This window comes from Trachurus trachurus, assembly GCF_905171665.1.
Source record: "Trachurus trachurus genome assembly, chromosome: 14".
NCBI lineage: Eukaryota > Metazoa > Chordata > Actinopteri > Carangiformes > Carangidae > Trachurus > Trachurus trachurus.
Window position 1 is genome coordinate 2,844,678 of NC_139903.1, and position 22,696 is coordinate 2,867,373.

The 22,696-nt window shown below is 40.9% G+C and overlaps 1 protein-coding gene across 1 annotated transcript; it reads right to left on the bottom strand.

The window, feature by feature from the left end:
* Positions 1–405: 405 nt before the first annotated feature.
* ap4m1 (adaptor related protein complex 4 subunit mu 1) lies at positions 406–22,520 on the bottom strand (the record flags this gene model as incomplete). The annotated part of the gene is made up of 16 exons (XM_083986454.1): positions 22,200–22,520; positions 21,575–21,636; positions 20,261–20,346; positions 20,045–20,151; positions 19,724–19,820; positions 18,596–18,706; positions 16,925–17,002; positions 15,579–15,641; positions 13,956–14,022; positions 13,813–13,866; positions 13,036–13,142; positions 12,655–12,746; positions 7,274–7,318; positions 5,844–5,894; positions 3,236–3,353; positions 406–597 (listed from the first exon to the last, which is right to left on the bottom strand). The coding sequence occupies exons 2-16, from the start codon at positions 21,630–21,632 to the stop codon at positions 406–408; spliced, it is 1,326 nt and encodes a 441-aa protein (XP_083842580.1). The 5' UTR covers positions 21,633–21,636; positions 22,200–22,520.
* Positions 22,521–22,696: the final 176 nt, after the last annotated feature.

Consider the following 22,696-nt stretch of genomic DNA (forward strand, 5'->3'; position numbering starts at 1 on the left):
AGTTGTCATTTGATTTATCTATTTTCTATTGCTATATTTCATTTTATTTCATTGTTGTTTTTAATCTTCGTGCATTAGTCTCCATGCTATTTTTCTTGTTTTACCTCCTATATATACTGTATATATTGTTCAATCAAAATGTAAAGCACTTTGAACGGCATCTATATTTGCTTTGAAAGGTGCTATATAAATAAAATTTGATTGATTGATTGATTGATTGATGGTTAATTCCCATGGAAAGTTTCCAACTCTGAAAATTCCCGGAACTTTGCAACCCCTAAACACATTACAACAGACAATAAATCCACAAACACATACGTAAATTATTTAGAAAGGTAAGATAATTTACAATATGTCTTTCATTTCTTTCTTTCTGTGTCTCATGTGACACGTTGTTTCGTTTCGTTACACCCGGATGGTGTAGGAGTCGGAGTGCGTGACGTACCGGACCCAGCGCTGCGACGGTCCGGGCTGGACAGGCGACAGGCGGAGGAAGCGGATCTGCAGCCCCGTGGCCGTGATCTTGGGAAGCTCGAAGCTCAGACCCACCGGTCCCACCTCCAACATGGAGGCCGAGCTGAGGCCGGGCACCTCCAGCTGACCGCAGCACGCAGAGAGAGGGACAAGGTGTTAAGATAAAGAATTAGCTTGAGGAGGAGGAGGACAATGATCAGTTTTTAAATAATTTTCAAGGATTCAGAGTTGGACATCATGTGACAAACAGGAGGGAGATAAAGTGGCGTTAAGGTGAAAGGTCAACAGAGTAGTTCCTCCACTAGTGACCATGAAAGCCGGAAGCTAATTTCACGGCATCACAACTCAACACATCTAAAAGTGTAGTTTCACACCTCTTCTCTCAGTTTTCTCTCTGGAGCTCCAGTGACCACAAGTTAAAACACTCAGAAAAAACTAATCCTAGGCTTTGATACTTTCACAGTATTATTATATAGAACCTAGAGCTGCTTTATAATCACACTACACATGGACATCTACCTTTATACTGTATGGAGCTTTAATACAAACATCTACCTTTATACTGTATGGAGCTTTAACACAAACATTTACCTTTATACTGTATGGACAGGGCTGGATTAGCACCCCGAGGGCCCCTGGGCACCAGGTCCCAGAGGGCCCTTGTCGCACAGACCGCTGGCATCTCACACATCACCTCCACCCATTACAAACCAGGAAAGTCATTAAACTCCACCTTAATTAGACCTATTCACAATTGTGTATATGAAGTACCATGTCAAAACCAGACCATAATCACAAACTATTATGTCAAGACTTTCTAGTACAACTAAGGCTGACACAAACAGCAGATCAAATAAACACAACACAACACAACCCACAACATCCACACAATGACCACTAGGGAGCTTACAAGAATGCCATCCTTATAGCCACACAGTAGGCTACAGCTAAATGCAGCCAACATATGAAATTGACAAACCAACTACAAAATAGCAACATACACACACTGAGTCTTAAGAACTTTGCAAACAATTCTGTGAACTGAAAAGAAGCCTGCTCAAAAGATGAGATAATCCCTCTGTGCATGCTTCTTTCATTGTTTATAATTGCAGCCCTTGTGAATTCCCACACTGCCCAGGTCATTGAACGCACCATCAGCTCAGCGCAAGCATAGAGCGCAAGTGGCTGAACCGGTGTGTGTGTGTGTGTGTGTGTGTGTGTGTGTGTGTGTGTGTGTGTGTGTGTGTGTGTGTGTGTGTGTGTGTGTGTGTGTGTGTGTGTGTGTGTGTGTGTGTGTGTGTACACACCAGTTTCAGCAAAACCTATACATACACAAGACATAGCCCCTCTCGCTATAATATATTCCCGACCCGCCGCTATTAAACGTCAGACAGCGGCCTTTTTTACTTTGAAAGGGCAGACAGAGGTGCTGTGTTGCCGGTAGCTTGTCAGTGTGGACTGTGGAGCTCATGAGGAGTGAGAGAGTCACAGTGCAGCGAGTGCAGCAGCCGCGGTGGCCGCCGCCTCTCGTCCTCCCCAGTCCCTGCTCTCTGTGAAAGCAACCCCGCTCTGCTGATGCGCCCAGCCGCCGTCTCACCCGGTTCCCTCACACCTCCGCCGGCTTTCCCCTCAACATCAGCGCGGCCCTGATAACACATTCTGGACTTCATCGTCAGTTTTTTTTAATGACCCGCCCCGCACCGCAAATAAAGTAAAGATTTCTTGACCCGCACCGCCCCGCCCCGCGGGTTGACCGCGGGACCCGCGGGCTACGGGTCAGCCCGCGCATCACTAGCTCTCACTTAACATGCGGGGTCCTCCGACGGCTCACCTGCTCTCATCACCGCGGCGCTAGTGCGAGGGGGAGCCGGGACTGGTTCGGCATCCTCCTCCGGTTGCTCCGGGACTTCTGTGATGTTGGCCGAGGCCGGGCTAACAGCGAATGTTTTGTAAAATGATGTGAATCGCGGGACATCTTCAATCACCGCCGCTTCTCTGTCTTGCTTTTCCTCTTTGCTCCACCGCTCAAATACTTTTTTTTGTCTTGCTTACTTTTACTCACGCTCTACCAAAGATATTCAATAAATGGACGGTTTATAAACCGTCTTTGGCTCTACTACTGACCTCCCGCTCACACACTCTGACCTCTCGCTCGGCAGGGGGCGGGGCCCTTGGCAAGTTGGCAACCAAGGGCTTGGTTGCCATGGGCCCTTGGTTGCCATGGGCCCCTGGGCACGTGCCCAGTGTGCCCCAATTATAATCCGGCCTTGTGTATGGAGCTTTAACACAAACATCTACCTTTATACTGTATGGAGCTTTAATACAAACATCTACCTTTATACTGTATGGAGCTTTAATACAAACATCTACCTTTATACTGTATGGAGCTTTAATACAAACATCTACCTTTATACTGTATGGAGCTTTAATACAAACATCTACCTTTATACTGTATGGAGCTTTAACACAAACATCTACCTTTATACTGTATGGAGCTTTAATACAAACATCTACCTTTATACTGTATGGAGCTTTAATACAAACATCTACCTTTATACTGTATGGAGCTTTAATACAAACATCTACCTTTATACTGTATGGAGCTTTAATACAAACATCTACCTTTATACTGTATGGAGCTTTCAAGAGAATCATTTAACACAATCTGTGTGTGTGTGTGTGTGTGTGTGTGTGTGTGTGTGTGTGTGTGTGTGTGTGTGTGTGTGTGTGTGTGTGTGTGTGTGTGTGTGTGTGTGTGCACCTTAAACAGAGCAGAGAGCTGCGTCCCTCCAGGAAAGCGAGGTATCTGCCAGACGACGGCTCGGCTCTGCGGCTTCAACTCGGCGCTCTGATCCGGACTGCTGAGCTCCTGAGACAAACTGAAGCCAAAGAGAAAAAGAAAGAAAGAAAAACAAGGAAAAAAGAAAGACAAGTTAACATAGAAAAATGAAAGATACTGAATTAATAAAAAAACAAAAAACAGTTTACATAATGAAAAATGAAAAAAATAATTAAATTACAAATTGACAAATCCAGAAATGCTACAAATGATTTTTTCTGTTGTTTTTTTGAACAAAGAGTGGATATTGATTTCAGTGATGTAGGTACAGTAGATTGTTCCACAAGGACGGTCCTCTGTATTTTAAAGTGCGTTGATTGTATGAAGTCCAATAAAAAGGAAGGTGGAAGTCCTTTGAGTGTCTTGTCTGATATAAATGAATGTCTGAAGAAAACTAAATGGCAGATCATGAGATAAATATACATACTTATACATAAACACACATGTTTGGAAGATGTTCACATTGAAAACAGATAACACATTAAATTTCCTAAAAAGAAGAAGTGTTGTTGAGACTCTACAGGTTGAGACGGTCTGAGTCTTAAAGGGGTCAGAGGTCGTCGGGTTACAGATGTGAAGCACTGAGGCAGAAACACTTTCAGAGATGAGCTCTCTCTCACACACACACACACACACACACACACACACACACACACACACACACACACACACACACACACACACACACACACACACACACACACACACACACACACACACACACACACACACACACACACAGGTGATTTGATAGATAATCCGAGAGCTTTGATCTGACGTAACGTCGTCACTTTCCACAACAGTGATTCCTCGAAGGTGTTAATCATCAAGGTTCACGAGGTCGCTGCAACCTTGACCTTCGGCCACAGAAATCTAACCACTTCATCCTCTCAGCCCTATTCAATGTTACATTATTATATATATATATATTGAAAAACATACTTTTAGACAATTTTGCTGATTTATTACAATCAATTGTTACCAAAGCTACAGACTAGGGATGTCACGATAATAGTAATAATTTGTTTGGGTACGATTACTGTCAGAGAAATAACCACGGTATTACGATTATCACGATTATTATGCATTAATTAATTTCACAACACTATGAATGTGTAAAATCAAAAATATACATTACTAATATTTACTAAATATTTTAAATATCTATTAAAATATGACCAGTTATTAATCCTCCAGGGGAAGTGTCATCGATACCAAATGTTTAAGTTAATTTTTTTGTTTTTTTTATTACAAATGACACTCTAACATTTAATCAATGCTACGCTATGCATTTACCTTTACACTGCAAAAAGAATATTTGTCTTATTTCTTGTCAAAATGTCTCATTTCTAGTCAAAACTGATCTCTTTCCACTTAAAATAAGACTCATCACCTTAAAAGTAACTTCTTTTTAGATCATTTTCACTTGTTTCAAACAAATTTTCACTTGAAATAAGTAGAAAAATCTGCCAGTGAAAGGAAGTTTTTTGTGCTTGTAATAAGGAAGAAAAACTTGCTCCACTATCAGATTATTTTAAGTGAAAATCTGCTTGAAAGAAGTAAAAAGTGTCTAAAAACAAGCTACTTTTTATGTGATGAGTCTTATTTTAAGTAGAATGAGATTGTTTTGACTAGAAATAGAAGACAAATATTCTTGGTAAGATTTTGAGTTCTTGCAGTGTACTTTGGCGCACATCTGACGACACGGTTCATACAGAATCTTTTTTTGGAAAGTGACGGTATTTAGGAATCTTTACGATCAATTAATTGTGGCGTTTAATACCGCGATTAATTGTGAAAACAAGTAATTGTGACATCCCTACTACAGACATTGATCAACTTTGACCTGTCTCTCAGTTACTTTACTCACTTCCTGTCCAGTCCAGGTGAGGATCGAGGTGTGAATCTATAATAATCAACATCATGTTTTCGCTTTTGTCTGATGGAAAAAATGGAAATGAAAGCAGCAGCAGCAGCAGCAGCAGCAGCAGCAGCAGCAGCAGCAGAGTGAGGCGACTTCATGAAGAGACTGCTGCTCTGTATCATCCTGCTGATGTCACGTATTCAAATCCATCGCTTTATGGCCTTTTGGCTGCATCATTAAAACAAACGTGTTTTATTCTTCAGGCCTTTATGCAAAAAAAACATTTTATATCTCATTTCTTATGAACCTCTGATGTGTTCAATATAACATGGTGGTTCGCTATTGACGGGTTTTTACAGGGATAACAACCAAATGTTGTCAATTTATTCCCATTTCCTTAACTTTAAATAACAAATAGGACGAGTTTGCGTCTCTTCAGCTGAGACGCTTCTACTTTGCAAATGTTGTTTCTCATTCAAAAACACACACACGTCCAATTTCCTCAGAGCGATGTGGATTACTCTGCACTTCCTGTTTGTGCTCGCTCTCTCACACACACACACAGACACACACACGCACACACACACACATACGGACTCAGTTTTTACATACAGACTCATTTTCATAACAAACAGCAGCAGCATTTGCATGGGTGCGTCGTCTCACCTCACGGAGCCTTTAGGGACGGGGATGGTGGCACAGACTTTGATCGCAGCACTGCAACAACAAAGGAACAACGACATCATCATCATCGTCTGCTAATCCTCCATATGTTTATTAACATTATGTCATCATCGCTCAGCTGGGACGCAGCATAAAAGCTTTACTTTAGTACTAGTGCTTTAGCTTCAGAGGAGCGGCTCATGTTCATGTTCATGTTTATGTTCATGTTGTTGTGGCCCTTTTGTGTGTCAGCTACTTTTTCCCTTTAGTTCAAATTAATGTTGACGTGAATCGTGTTACTGCTCCTTTAAATTAAAGGTGACGCTGCTTGTTCTTCTTCTTCCACCTCTCACACTTTCCCAACTCCCCCCAGGTCAAATGAAAGGTCACTGGGGCCTGATTTTTGGCAAGGAGGTTTATCTCTGGGTAAACTCTGGATGTCCCGGGTTTCAGAATGAAAGTCCATTTTTTGGACCCATAATGAATTTTAACCACATCCATGATCCACCTCCGTCTATGGTTTTTTTTAATGTATTTTAAAGTAAAAAATTGTAACGAACAGATATCGAAATTGATGTACTAAAAAGATACAGTATATGAATTGAAACAGGGAACATTTCTGTATATTTCCCTCTCCCTTTTCTTTCTTTTTTGTGGTTAAAGATAAGAGGTGTGTTTTGTTTATTTAAGTCATTTTTCTTCCGGATTCATATTATTTTGCATATGTTTGCTTATTTTCATTTAAAAATGGCCGACATGCGTCTATGTATAAATTTACACTGTATTTTTATTGTTGATTTAATGACCATGTCGTCACGTATTGTCAGACCTGGTGGTGTCACTCACCCACGGCCATGGGTGGATCCTGTGTATCTACTTAATGAACACCTGTAAGCATTTTTCTTAATTGACCTGACGAAGAGCGCACTGCTCGAAACGTTGTCTTTTTTATAGTCCTCTAATAAATCTTTGTATATTTGGGAGCTCTTACAGTGTTGCGAGTCCTTTTTTGTTTTTGATAACGAACAGATATCACCATGAAACTTCCAAAATTTATTACTCACATTAAGACACATATTTTTTGTATTACAAGTTTTGTCAAATTTTATGTTTAAATATGTAAATGAGGCAATATCTAATGAAATATGCGCTAATTTCCAGAACCGAAATCTATCTGAGCAATGGATAAAGCCCCGTTCAAACTTCTTGTTTTATTTTGTTGACATATTATAGTCACAAGTTTTCATTGAGGGGATTTTGGATATCTCTTTTTTTTTTCACTAAAATACTGTCACCAGCAGCCATAAAGCCCATAAAGCCCATAGAGCCCCATAGAAATGTTGTGTTTTTGCAGCAAAAACAACTGGCCAGGAAGGGGTTAAACATTTTGAACGATGTGGATGATGATGATGGACGGTGATGTAAACACTGACCTCTTTGGTGGCAGGTCACAGCGAAGCTTCATGTACATCAGCAGCCTGCGGAGAGAAGGTTTCACCTGTAATTAATAAAGTACTAGGACACTTTGATTCACCGTAATAAAACCACAGTGTCACCTGAACGCAGCACCTTTAAAGGGATAGTTCAACATTTTTGGCAAATTGGCCCATTGCCATAATCCCTATAGTCATAGCAGTAGGTTCGTTACCTTTAATTGTCGGTGCAAGCTGTTTTTAGAACGGCGGAGCAGAGCCGTGAGCTGCTCAGAGCTACGCTACGGAGGCTCATGGGATTTCTTGGTTTCCCTCATCAAACTCATCAAATACACAATCCAACAACTCCACAACGCTCTGGTGGACAAGTTGTGACCTGCACATTCACCACGCTATGAGATAATAACACAACGTTACCAGACAGAGTTGTTTAAGAGGGAAATTCATGCAAAACCACTGATGCACGTTCCCATCGGGATGCAGATTTTAATTCTTCAACTGTTACACTTAAACATGCAGGATTTCAATGTTTTATTCTACCTTTAACATTTCTACTGTTTTTTTTTTTACCTTTAAAAAGGCATTCATCTCATATTACAAGTTATATGTTTCAGCTTTAGCATTAGCCTTTTTCAACATTGCTTTAGCAGTTTCTTCAGCTAATTTAGCATCGCTTCAGCCAATAGCGTTCAGCTGTTTTCAGCATTCACACGCATTTTCTGCAGGAAATGCTATAATCTTTTTCTAGTTATCTAATAGCGTGGTGAATGTGCAAATTGACCTTTGACACAACAGATCTCAGAAAGTGATGAGGCGAGACAGGCCAAGCGTTGCTGGTCAGCAGACTAAAAAATAAATTACATTACAGAACTTAGACACCGCCCCTTTAAAACCACAGGCGATAAGCAGCGAACATTAGCAGCCATATAAACAGTTAGAAAGGTCTGAGCTATTCAACCTCAGATACGAGCTACAGAGTGGGATTTTTCATAAGTTATTATACTATACCGGTATATTGGAATTAACATAGGGAGAAGGGGTGGGATTTAATAAGCGTTGCCTTCTTCCCACTCCTTCTGAACATGAATAATTGTTTCATTGTTTTATTTTGCACTGTTTGTTTTTATTTTTGTTCTTATTTTATTCTGTGTTCAAATAAACTTTAATTCATTCATTCATCCATTTGAATAATTTTAAAAGTGAAGACTTTCAATCAAGATGTTACTAAAAAAGACCTGCAAATGAAAACGTCCACTGCCTGTGACTGTGTCGCCCGTGTGGCTGAGTAAAAACAAAATGAGGAAACACAGAGGGGGAAGTGTAGTGTAATTCAAACTGCTGAAGCCTTATATTATATTCCTAATGTGCACTTCATGGTTTAAAGACAGATTTGTCCTCAAAACACCTCCAGTAGTTTAGTTTCTAACACTGACTGAGGTGTGTGTGGGCAGGCAGGCAGGCGGGCGGATGATTTGCTTCAGAGGTTCAGACAGAGGACACGGAGGTTTATATGGGACGTCTCTAAAGCTGTGCAGACACTGTTTTGTCAACAGTGTTGACAGAGACTCTGAGAGGCAGCGACAGTGTGCAAATCAGCCGAGGAACTGCAGCAACAACACGAGTCTAGTGTGTCTGTGTGTGTGTCTGTGTGATGCAGTGATATCATCATGAACTCACCACAGATTATAATAACAGATGTTTACATAGCAACCAGAAGAGACTGTGACCTCTGACCTCAACTGAAACCAGACCGGTCTAAAGCTGTGACGGAGAACAGACACATGAGGCGTCAACAGCGAAGAAATCGTAGCTGCAGTTCCTAGGGGTGTGTTAAAAAAATCGATTCACATAAGAATCGCAATTCTCGTTTAAAGGGACAACGAGGAGTTTTGGAAAGCGAAGTGTTCTCATACTACATTTATGAGCCTCCGCGCACCGTGAAATTCTTGGACCGGCGCAAGACGGACGTCTTGCCAAGAATGTTTTCATTCATCAAGAATTAAAGTCAGAGGTTCTAAGAGGTTCAGATACCGTCGTAGTTCCGACCATAAACGACGATTTGGCAACGTTATTCTCATGACTCGTCGGGCAGCGTCCGCGAAACCGAAAGTAAGGAAACGCTGGTCGGCTCGCCCAGCATTTCCACCACCACTAATAATAACAAAATAACGATAGAAACAAAACGAAATATTAATCGAAAATGGACCCATTAACAAGTGCAGGGTTTCCTCTGCATGTAATTGATCGTGGCGCACCGCCACGGCAAAATAAAAGCTGCCACACCTTCAGAACACATTTTTTTTTTAATGTTAAAACAACGTAAAGCAGGGTTTCCACAACCAGTTACCATTTCCTACTTTGCACCCCTTTCCACTACACAGTTACAACTTTCGACTCATGCTTTTCAATCACAGCTGAGTTCTTCATATTTCCTCCTCATTAAAAACGAAACTTATCAACCAGCGCATCCAGCGTTTACCATTAATTAACGACTCTGTGGCGGCCGGGGGACACGCGCTTCGCCCCTAAGCTGTGTGTGTGTGTTCATCTCTCGCGCTCTGTTTCGATTAATAAACACAAATAGGCTACAAACGTACACACATTGGCCTCACGTGTTTGTCATTCCCGGTGTTTTATTTTGAAAATTGTTTCTTTGTGTGACTTCCTGCCGAGATTGACGCGATGGTTCGCGGCTCGTGCACAAAATAGACTAAACGCCGAAACGATCGCTGCAGGGCGCGAGGCGGCCGCGGAGGATTGGACGACCCCCCCCGTCGATTAGACCACCCTCCCCGCCACTCTTTAAAAAAATCCTGGAGGAAACACTGAAGTGGTAACGTAGATTCATCCACATTAATATGAGACTTTTTTATTGTCGCAGAATTTTTCGTTCTGCCGCTGGAGAAACTCCTCGTTGTCCCTTTAATACGATTCAGAATCGATATAAAATGTCCCAAAATCGATTTAAAAAAATTAAAAAATTAAACAACTCTGCTGGCTGTCTGCCTCCATTTCCTTAGAATTTAAAAGGCAGCATGTTTAACTGCACTATTTTTTTTAGGCACTTTTAATTTTGCTACTTAAGCAATATGTGATATTGCTTTTATGCAACAGTTTCAACAAATCCATCTAAGCATGGATATACTGTATGTTTAAAACTCAATAAATGTGAAAACGTTTAGACACTTCAGTCGTTCTGTCTTGCAGAGCAGACTGGAGTAGATCATGAGGATCCTTTGCACCGACAGACTGAAGCAGAAATCATTAGGAATCAAATCGTTTAGTTTTGAATCGAAAATCGATTTTAAACCGAATCATAGCCCCAAAAATCAGAATCAAATCGAATCGTGAGATAATAAAAGATTCCCACCCTTAGGCCAGTTCCTCGACTGACCACTAGACTCTGTCTCCATCACAGAGTCAGCTGTTAAAATGTCCAACGAACGGCAGCAGGAATAAACACTGAGGTTAACAGCCTGGTACAAACCTCCTGATCCTGTTTATCCAAAGTCCTGCTAAAGGTTTTAGTGAAAAAGGGACAGTTTAATTTTTTTTTCGTCCTGTCTGTGACATTTGCGAGCTTGTTCTTCATGAGTCGATGCTGCTAAACACTGTGTTCCTGTCACCACAGCAGTCTCCGTTTCCTGCTCTCCACTTTCTGCTTCAGTTCTCATGGTACGAGCAGATGATGAAGGAAAGTAAAGAGTTATACGTCTTCAGCAGCGCGACACAAGTCCACTCAGGAATGATGAACAAATTAAAAAACCTCGTCACTCCATATGTGGCAGGTTTATCTGAGTTCATCTTTATCAGAAGAATCTCACACAAACACAAAATCCAGGTCAAACTCAAACCTGACCAGACCTTAAAGGGATAGTTCAACATTTTGGCAAATTCGCCCATTGCCATAATCCCTATAGTCATAGCAGTAGGTTCGTTACCTTTAATTGTCGGTGCAAGATGTTTTAAGAACGGCGGAGCAGAGCCGTGAGCTGCTCAGAGCTATGCTACGGAGGCTCATTATGGGATTTCTTGGTTTCCCCTCATCAAACTCATCAAATACACAATCCAACAACTCCACAACGCTCTGGTGGACAAGTTGTGAGCTGCACATTCACCACACTATGAGATAATAACACAACGTTACCACACAGAGTTGTTTTAGAGGGAAATGCAGAGACTGCTTGATGAAAAACTGTCCCTGAAGGCAACACGCATCAGCTGGTTTTGCATGAATTTCCCTCTAAAACAACTCTGTGAGGTGAAACGTCTTCAAGAATCAAAAGAAGTCCAGTTGCCTTCAGTTTCAGCACTTAAAGGGATACTTCACCCAAGTGAACTCTTTTAAAAATAGACTTGATCAATGTTGGTCAAACAAGGACTTTTATATAACTACAGGGCAAGGGTATTAATTATTTTGTTTTGTTGTTTCTTTCTTTCTTTTTTTTGTAGTTAATTTTTGTATGTTGCTATTTATTTGAGTCTGATGTAGAGGATTTATATCCTGTATCAGATGTTTTTCATTAAATTTCATTAAATTAAAATCAATAATTCACCAATTTTCTACTCACCCTATTGCCAACGAAGGGTTTGGAGAACTTTCGGAGTCATCAAAACGCTTTTTGAGTTTTGTTGTACGGTAGTAGTAACTCCCAATGGCTGATGTTCTTTACATCAAACATCCAATGTTTTACAACGACGAACGAACATCTCGCAGCAAATCTCGCGCATGTGCACAAACATCCACAGAGCCACTGGGAGCTACTACTACAACAAGGATAAAAACAGAGATCAAATTAATTTTTTCCGAACAACTTTTCCATGTGGCGGCTTCAGGACACTTGGGTCAGTACAGACGAGCAGTATGGAGGTATCTGGATGTTTCATAGTGTGTGTTTTGGACGATTCAAAAGTGAACTCTATCTGCCGCCATTATATGAAAATCCATAGCCGAACCCTTCCTTGGCATGACGGTAAGTAGATGATTGGTGAATTATCGATTTTGGGTGAAGTATCCCTTTTATTTAATGACAGTGTGGGCTAAACGACAAACTCCATATACCAACCATATGAAGCTTCAAAGCCAAAGAGCGGTGGTTTACTCCTTCACATGTAATTCAGGGAAATAATGTGGCTTTTTTTCAGTGTTTCATGGTGATGCTGATGAAGACAACTCCCATGATCCCCCGCTGCTTCATGATGTCATCGAGCGCTTGTCTTTTGTTATTGTTTTGATAGGAGCAGGGGGAAGTTTGAGACGGTTTTAAATGAGGGGAAACTCACAACAAAACAAATAGCGAGAGTGTTTCTTTGTGCTGCTGCTGACTAACAACAATCACCCGGCCGGGAGCGGAGCAGAGAGGATGTTTCGTCTTCTTTACCTTCCTCCGTTGTCTCTCTCGATGGTCGGGAAGAGGCGGAAGGGAGGAGCCGAGGGCAGGTCGTCGCTCAGCTGGTACTGCATCACCGTTTGCTGCAGGAGGAGGAAGGAAAATTAGCGATTAAGTTGAAGAAGAGAAGGACAGAGAAGAAGAGAGTCAGAATAAACCACTGCTTTCAAAAAAAAAAAAAAGAGGACACCAGGTCTGAACCATCTTTGGTCAGATTTCACCTTCAGGTTGGTTTTGTGCTCATTTTATTAGGAACATCTTGCTTATCCCAACAGCCCTGCACCTTCATGACATTATAATGTTCTGGTTGTTTATTCAGGTCCAGTCTCAGCGAGGGTGTGTGTGTGTGTGTGTGGTGGTGGGTGAGCTCACCTCTCCCTGGCTCGGACACAGTCGGAGGATCCGGTTGTTGTCGAATTCATCCAGTCGGACGGCCTGGTGGAAGCTGCACTCGTCGACTCGAACGGCTGCACCGTAACCTAGGCAACAACAAACCACAGCCCCCAATCAGAAACCGCGACACCGAGCGCAACAACTGAAGCAATAGGCTATGTCATAAGACTCAAATCTGTTGTTTTACATTTAAGAATAATGTGACACAGGCGGATATGTCCTTTAGTAGAGTATAGGTCTACGTCCGAGAAGATCAAGAGTTATGAAGCTATCAAATAAATAACTGAAGAATAGAAGGAAGATTTGAGAGTTTGTCGCTTGTGTGCTGTCACTGAAAAAAAGAAAAAAATAGCCGTAGGAAATGAAATGCTGGGGGCAAATGAAGCCAATCTGTTTTTAATAAAGCCAACATTGCGATGTCACAGCAAAGCATCATCCAACACTTTGCAGGATTTGGTTTCTCTGAGTGTTTTATCTGTAAGCTGCTCTATTTTATTTTATTGGAACACAGTCAGCCAATCAGAAGAGTGAGACTGAGAGGTAGTCTTCTGATTGGCTGACACTGACTTGTTGTTACTAGAGGGAAATTTAAAATCTGAGTGTGATCAGTTTAAACAACCGCTTTATAGGGATGTATAAATGTGTGTGTGTGTGTGTGTGTGTGTGTGTGTGTGTGTGTGTGTGTGTGTGTGTGTGTGTGTGTGTGTGTGTGTGTGTGTGTGTGTGTGTGTGTGTGTGTGTGTGTGTGTGTGTTACCTCTGAGCTGCGACTTTCCAATGCTGAACTCCTCATTCAGACCAATTCTCATCTCTAGTGAACGAGAAGACGTGAGAAACCTGAAGTCAGAGCTCTGAACAACTACAACAACTACAACTAAAGAGTTAATCTGTGTTCCTCACCTGAGCAGGTCGGCATGTAGCACTTGACTCTGATCTCTCCCTCCACGTCGGCCTTCATCAGAACGCCCTGCAGCACAGACAGTTCAGACTCGTTTAAAAGGATAGTTCAACATCTTGGCAAATTGGCCCAATCCCATAATCCCTATAGTCATAGCAGTAGGTTCGTTACCTTTAAAGGACAATTCCAGGCGAATTCAACTCTGGGGTGTATTTACCTATCATTTTAGGTCTAAAAGAAGGAATCTGAAGATTTTCAGTTTAATCGCTCCCGTTTAGCGGTAGTTGCGTCTGTCCCTGCGTCGCCACGGCAGCGATGAATGGGAGTGGATGTAAGTTCCGCTGTTTAGGCTGTTTACATCCCTCAAAGCCGCAATTTTTTTCCACAGACAGCGTCAGATGGCGACTCAAACATGCACCCAGAAGTTTATTTACTTCAGGCAAGCCAACATGTTTGTAAAACTAGATCTAATTCAAAGTCTCCCGGAGTCTCGCGCGAGACCCAGTTGCAGTGCGCGGTGCATTCGGGCACAGTGGGAAAAGCTACCGTTTGTGTCATAAACACAGGAATATCAACTCTTGACTTGCTTCAAGTAAAAAAAACTTCTCGCCGCATGTTTGAGTAGCCACCTGACGCTGTCTGTGGAAAAAAATGTACACTTCAAGCAAGTAAAGAGTTGATATTCCTGTGTTTATGACACAAGCGGTAGCTCCCACTGCACCTGAATACACCAGCACTGCAACTTCGGGCTCGCGTGAGACTCCGGGAGACTTTGAATTAAATCTAGTTTTACAAACATGCCGGCTTGCTTGAAGTAAATAAACTTCTGGGTGCATGTTTGAGTAGCCATCTGACGCTGTCTGTGGAAAAAAATTGCGGCTTTGAGGGCTGGAAACAGCCTAAACAGTGGAACTTACATCCACTCCCATTCATTGCTGCCGTGGCGATGCAGGGACAGACGCAACTACCGCAAAACAGGAGACATTAAACTGAGAATCTTCAGATTCCTTCTTTTAGACCTAAAATGTTAGGAAAATACACCCCCAAGTTGAATTCGCCTGGAATTGTCCTTTAATTGTCGGTGCAAGCTATTTTTTAGAAAGGCGGAGCAGAGCCGTGAGCTGCTCAGAGCTACGCTACGGAGGCTCATTATGGGATTTCTTGGTTTCCCTCATCAAACTCATCAAATACACAATCCAACAACTCCACAACGCTCTGGTGGACAAGTTGTGAGCTGCACATTCACCACGCTATGAGATAATAACACAACGTTACCACACAGAGTTGTTTGACTGTTTGATGAAAAACTGTCCCTGAAGGCAACGTGCATCAGCGGTTTTGCATGAATTTCCCTCTAAAACAACTCTGTCTGGTAACGCTGGTAGCTCTGAGCAGCTCACGGCTCTGCTCCGCCGTTCTAAAAACAGCTTGCACCGACAATTAAAGATAACGAACCTACTGCTATGACTACAGGGATTATGGCAATGGGCCAATTTGCCAAAATGTTGAACTATCCCTTTAAGTGTCTGATGATGAGCATCATGGTGATAATATTTTATCAGAATCTATCAGAATTTCAACTTTACTCAAACTTAAATCGCTGAAGTCTGACTGATGTTACTCACGTTGGAGCCGATGACGACCGACAATCTCTCGATCACGTCCACGAATATCTCACTCTTTCCTCCCTGGAAAAACACACACACACACACAAACACACACAGACGTATGGGAAACTGTGAGGTCTGTTGCTCATGATCAGTGGGTTTTTTTTCCAGGATGTGTACGGTGTCCAGCTGGGTTCGGACTATTTACTGGAACATGTCGGGAACATTTTAGGTCAGACTGTGTGATGGAGCAAAACTCTTACTGAGCTTTGTTTATTATGAATTAATACAAATGAATCTGCTCAGACTCAGGTTGTGACACTGTGGTTGTGTGAAAAAAAAAAAGTTTATGTTGAGGTGAGAGCTGATGGTTTTCATATCTTCTTTCTTATTTATAATCAGTGTGAGGAGGCTGATCATATGAAGTCAGGAGCTGAGAGTCTGAAATGGCACTAAAGTCGTTTTTTCTCAGTTTCTGATGATTAAAGGGATAGTTCACCCAAAATTCAAATTTCACTCATTATCTACTCACCCTCATGTCGACTAAGAGCTGTGAGAATTTCCTCCGTTCCTTCTCTGAGTTACGGGGGGGGGGGGGTCCGCGCAGCAGTATTTGTTCATATAATGGTTGTGAATGGATACCAACTTTCTTTGTCCAAAAAGACACACCAAAAAACATCCAAATACCTCCATGCTGCTCGTATGTAATGTCCGTCTTGTATTGAAGCCCCGACATGAGAAACTGTTCCTGTCTCAGTGCAAAATTTGCACTGAGACAGGAAGAGCAGTGAACTGAGACACTGGGAGCTTCCGCAACAAACAAGCTTAAAATATAGGCTTATTTAATTTTTTTCTGAACAATTTCTCATGTCGGTGCTTCAATACAAGACGGACATTACATACGAGCAGCATGGAGGTATTTGGATGTTTTTTGGTGTGTCTTTTTGTTACGAAGACAGTTGGTATCCATTCACAACCATTATATGGACATGCACTGCTGCGCGGACCCCCCTGTAACTCAGAGAAGGAATGGAGGACTTTGAAAATTCTCACAGCTCTTAGTCGACATGAGGGTGAGTAGATAATGAGTGAAATTTGAATTTTGGGTGAACTATCCCTTTAATGACAGAATTACCGTGGCTCTGAGACTGAACCATTAAAACAAATGGCCTGACTCGTCGATTATTACTATTATCTGTGATCTGTGGTATGTCTGTCTGTTTTTTAATGTGAGGACTACGGACGGAAACTAGCTTTGAGCTAAATCCGGCACACTTACAAGACGCCATGGCATTAAACTGTTCATTAATGTGCACTGTCCTCGACAAATAAACAATAAATGAAATTAAATGAACAGTGTTTACCTGCTCCCTGCTGGACTGGATGGGTCTGGTGGCTGCAGAACTAGGAGCCACTTTACTCTGTTGAGTCTCTGCTCCAAACTGCAACAACAACAACAACAACAGGGTGAAAATAGAGATTCACACATCCTACAAAGTAAGTTCAACAAACCCAGGTTAACTCTGAGTTATAATACTGATCCTGGTGCTGATAACTAAGCTAAAATAGAAACATTTATATCAGTATAAAAGTATGACGTACTTCACAGATATAAGGACATTAAATATTGTACAGCATTCATCTACAACTGTGCTAATTTCTCAAACATGATAACATGACTCCATCATAAACTATATAGTGACTCATTATCTGTTAACATGTTCGTGTCAATAGGAGGATTTTACCTATTAACAGTTATGTTAATGTGTGTTAGTGTTTAGTTCATTATTTATACTGATTGTAAATGTTAAATCATGGAGCTCAGAGTAAAGAGTTACAGGCTAACCGTGCGTTCACACCAAACGCAATGGACGCGATGTCATCACCCGAGCGACGCGAGTATTGCGTCGCTTGACAGATTTGTCACATTTTTCACCATCGCTTCAACCCACCTCCCGCTATTTTCTTTCTCTCGTCAACCACGGCTGAGTATTAATAAATATAAATACATATGAAATATTCACAACTTAGCAGGAAGCTGTACCTCCTCACTGACCCTCTGCAGGCATTATCTTTTTTATTACGATCGCGGTAAACGTACAACGTTGTGTCGTAAAGCTCCGGGAAACGGCCACGGATGTATTATATTATTGATCTGAGGAAAACACACACAGCCCAGGGTTTTTTTTTTCTTTTTTTTTTTACACAGCCACAGTTCTTCTCTGAAGGAGGGTCTGGTGAGCGAGACTACAGCCACAGTAGGCTAATCTTCTCCACCATGTTTTGAAATGTGTGTCTGGCGTAACTATGGTAGCTGTGTCGGTGATGTGGTTGGATATCAACGCTGATTGGATGTTGCGGCACAGCGTCACACAATGTTGCTTGAAAAGTTCTAATTTTTCACAGTACGCCACTGTTAGACTTTGTTCTTTACATTTACTTCCTTTAACAAGTGTAATGGATGCTTCATATGTGAACTGTACCTTGCATTGAATAAAAATTGTAAATTAAAAAAAAAAAAAAGAAAAGTTCAAATTTTTCAACTTCAAGCGATACAGATGGAAATTAGCCCACGGGCTACAATCTGGCACATTTACACGTACCACGGCACATATTTTATTAATGTGCACTGTCCTGACTTCTAAATAAATAAATTACAAATTACAAAATTACACGCGATGACGTGCCATCATGTGTCATCGTGTCATTTACATTGACTTTGAATGGAAACTTGTGTCGTTCATCTCGTCCATTGCGTTTGGTGTGAACGCACGGTAATGCTTCAAGTTTTCGGTGTGGAATTGATTGAATATTGAAGACAATAAGGGCTTTTCTTCTTGTATTTTGTTACAGGTTTGATTTGCAGAGTTTAACTGATCAACATCGAGCTGATCAAACCTGTGAGATTTCAGGTGTCGTGTTGGTGTGACGTGACATGACGTGACGTGACGTGACGTGACGTGACGTGACGTGACGTGACGTGACGTGACGTGACGTGACGTGACGTGACGTGACGTGACGTGACGTGAACCCACCAAGCCGACGTTGCTGAGGTCAAACAGACTGAAAGGTCGAGAAGTGACGGCCTCAGTCTGGATGAAGTTCTTCAGGACGTCAGAGGACGTCGTCTGGATGTAACCGTAGTCCTAGGAGACAGAGAGAGATGGAGGTTTATACAGTCACTTCTGGTTCACTTTCAGATTACATCCCAAAGTATGGCAGCTTGACACTACAGGCCTTGATGCACAATTCCGATTAGTTGCCTATATCCAATTTTTTCGTTTTAACATTTAAAAGCCAGACTGGATGTGTGTTGCAGATATCTGTAATTCAGTTTTGCCTCGTCAAAAATAACATTTCAGATCCACAACTACATTCTTCCTTGGACAAATTACGTCACTTTTTCCATTCATGTGTATGGGGTTTGTCATCATTATAGATATCTACAATTTTAGAGAGCTCGCTCTCAATTGACCTTTCCTGAATAAATAAAGGAGAAATGAAATAAAGGAGAAATGAAATTCAGTTGCAGATATCCACTATTGTGAATTATGGATATCTGTAACCGAATTACGACTATTCCTTATTCCAGTTCAAGATATCTTTAATTCACCACAATTAAAGATATCTACAGTAGATGTCCCTTTTCAGATATCTTAAATTAAGTTTTGACTAGTAGGCAAAGTGACGTTGTAGATATCTAAAACTGGAATTAGGAATAGTCATAATTCAGTTATAGATATCCGTAATCCCTTCAGTTATTAGGCTGATGAATGCCAATTTTAATGAGTTAGGTTTGTGCTTTGTCATTTTATTTATTTATTTATCCTATTTATTCATTATTTTCCATGTTGGAATACTTATTTTACATATCTGCACATGTACAAGACATCGCTGCTGGGAAAACCATGAGCTGAACTGATTTACTAACATTGAGTGTCAGGGTTGTTTGTCCAATGAATGATTGTTGCAGGTATAGTAAAGCGCTATATAAATACAAACCATTTACCATTTACCATGTTGTATGCGTTGTGCTTTTCTTTCTTCTTCTAACTTCATTAAACTGGGGGCTGTGAACCGAATTGCCCGTATGTATGGGATGAATAAAGTTTTCTGAACTGAACTGAACGAGTCTCCGATGAACAGATGAGACCTGAACTCACCACGACCTCGTCCAGCAGCTCGTAGATGAGGGCAAAGTTCATCTGCACCGACCTCTCCGACAGGCTGCCACAGTAATCTTTAACCAGAGCTGTTAACCTGAGGACACACACACACACACACACACACACACACACACACACACACACACACACACACACACACACACACACACACACACACACACACACACACACACACACACACACACACACACACACACACACACTTATCTGATCTTGTGTTTCACCACAGAGTGAGTTGTGTTGATGCGGATGAGTGTGTGGTTGTGTGAAGGTGTAACACTCCTCTCACACACACACCTGTTCAAGAACTCGATGACAGTGAAAGGTGAGGAGTTGTCCGTTGTCGTGGCAACCCAGTAGAGTCCTCCCTGCCGGACGTGGACGAAGTGAAGATCTTTGTGACTCTGAAGGAAAGACAAAAAAAACCCAGAAAAATAAATGAAACTTAATCACACAGTCAAAAAAAAAAAAACACAGTAATTATCAGAGAGAGACACGTGGTGGTGGCGTTACCATGACAACCGGAGGCTGGTCTCCCGTCAGCGCCGTGACCTTCTCATAAAAAGTGTTGACGACATCACTTCCCGCCTCTCCACGGACTGGTGGTCAGGTTAAGAAACACGAGCTGCTTCATTATTAACTCGTCCGTTTTTTAATAATAATCTTCTGATTCAGCATCTCCAGCAATGTCCAAACTATTGATTATTATTCTCATTTTAAACAGGATTAAACAGAAAGTAAAATTCTCAATGTCTGTTAATTTTGTTGGGGGTGAATTCATAATTTCTACACTATTTAAAATCTATGACTAATAAATAGATTTTAGGCTATTTATAGGGGGTTCAGTGACCCTGAGAGCTCAACACACTGCTGCAACTTATGGAAACACATTGTATTGTATTTATTGTATTTTTATTTAGCACATAAAAGATGTATAAAACAGCATATTAAAAAAGTGGAACGACAACGACAAGAGACATACAAAGTATACAGTAGATAAAGCAAATGTGCAGGAGAAACCAAAAAAACCCCTAAGGGCTTGTCAAGTGGTCCTCCATAAGACAAACATTCAACATAAATTTAGTTTACATGCAAAGACATCATTCTCTGTTTTTATTTCCAACATACCCAATATGCCTGCTCAACACCCCATAATCTCTGCTTTGTTCTGTCTCAGTGTGTTTGTTAGTTTGTTCTGTAATCGCCCTTTGTCCCATACGGTTTTGTACATGCTTAGCTGTCTGTGTAACTGACTCGTAATGTGTTTAAATGTTCAATAATGCAATAATAGTTGCTGTACGCGCTTTGGGTATTGGGTAACAATAGAAAAGTGCTATATAAATGTAATCCATTATTATTATTCAATAAAAAGTAAAATAAATAAATAAAAAACATAAATGTGCAACAGCTTTTATCCTGGAGTTGTGCACAATCCATTTATCCATATATAAACATTTTTTACTGTTTTTTTTTTTTTTTTTTTACATAACTGTCCTTTTTGTTTTCCGGTGCTTTATTTTTACCTTATACTTTTTACTTGCACTTTAAACCGCACTGAATCGAGAGCTGCTACCTCAATTTCGTTGTGTTAAGCAATGACAATAAAGAGATTCTGACTTCTGAAGTTCAGAAAACTACTGTAAGTTGGGAAGATGCCACCTGTTAGTGGCGTTTGAATATAAGGTGAGTTTGTTTGGTTTATTATGACGTCAATATCACATGTTCCAGATATTATTAATACCAGTACTAAACTTTTTTGTGTCCTCAATGCTGTGTTGGAAAAATTTTCATCAGTGGACATATATGTTTATTTTTTTATGAGGATACAGTCTTTGTAGATGAGGTGGTCGCCCTTCGAAGACAAGATGAAGACCTGAGAGATCATCCTGCTGGAGACAAGAGAGAGAAACACAGACAGAAATCAAGTTTACAGCATTTCTAATTTAACTAAAAACCTAATTTAGCTCCTTCCATCTTTCAGAGAAATAACTGTGGTGCAGCTGCTCCCCCTGCTGATGGAAGCCAGTACAGACTGTAAACATCTAGTAATGTGCAGCTGCAGTGTGTGTGACTAACATTTTGACTTTTGGAGAAAATCCGACACGAAACTCCAGTCAATAGTCTTCCAATTGTAGATATATTATAGTGAATAAACAAAACTGCTTTGAGCCGCTGTGACTAAAACTGACATGTAAAGCAATACACCCAGAAAATTCAGTCAAATTAAAACAGTAATTGTCAATAGCAAATTATAATTTATCTTATATCGAATTTATTTCAAGTTTCAGACGACTCACCGAAATTTTAACACGCACATAAGGACTCAAAATAAGCCTGTTCAGTGTGTTAAATAGACAAAAAAATGCAACCGAGTTTTGTTTTACCTGTAGTTAGCATGTAGCATGTAGCATTGATTTAAAGAGTTATACATTTCAGTAACTTGATTTCTTACCCTCAGGAGGCTGACAGGCTGTGAAGCTGCTTTATATCAGTTAAAATGTCGAGTTTATTAATCCATAAATGGCATTTAAAGTTAAAGTAATCTCACTGCAGCTAAATTAACATTAGCCTGGTTAAAAGTATTAGCTACTGTAGATCATTTAAATCTCCATACAAAATCCACACAAGAGATGACCCACGCGTGGTAAACTGATCAACGCTGAGAAGATTTTTTTATAGATAAAACAGAAAACTCATTAAAATATAATCTGGAAAACAAACGAACGAACAAAAATCATGTGTTATTCTTAGTTAGCCGCCTAGCTTAGCTTAGCTCTCCTCTGACAGACAGACCGGTGTTTACCATCCGGGTTACACGGCAGTTGGCCGTTAGCCGTTAGCCGTTAGCCGACTGTTAGCCGCACAGCGCCACCTGCTGTACGGGCGGTGACGCTACTCATAGTTAATGAGGCCATAATTCTACAAGTTTACACATTTTTACGGATATTT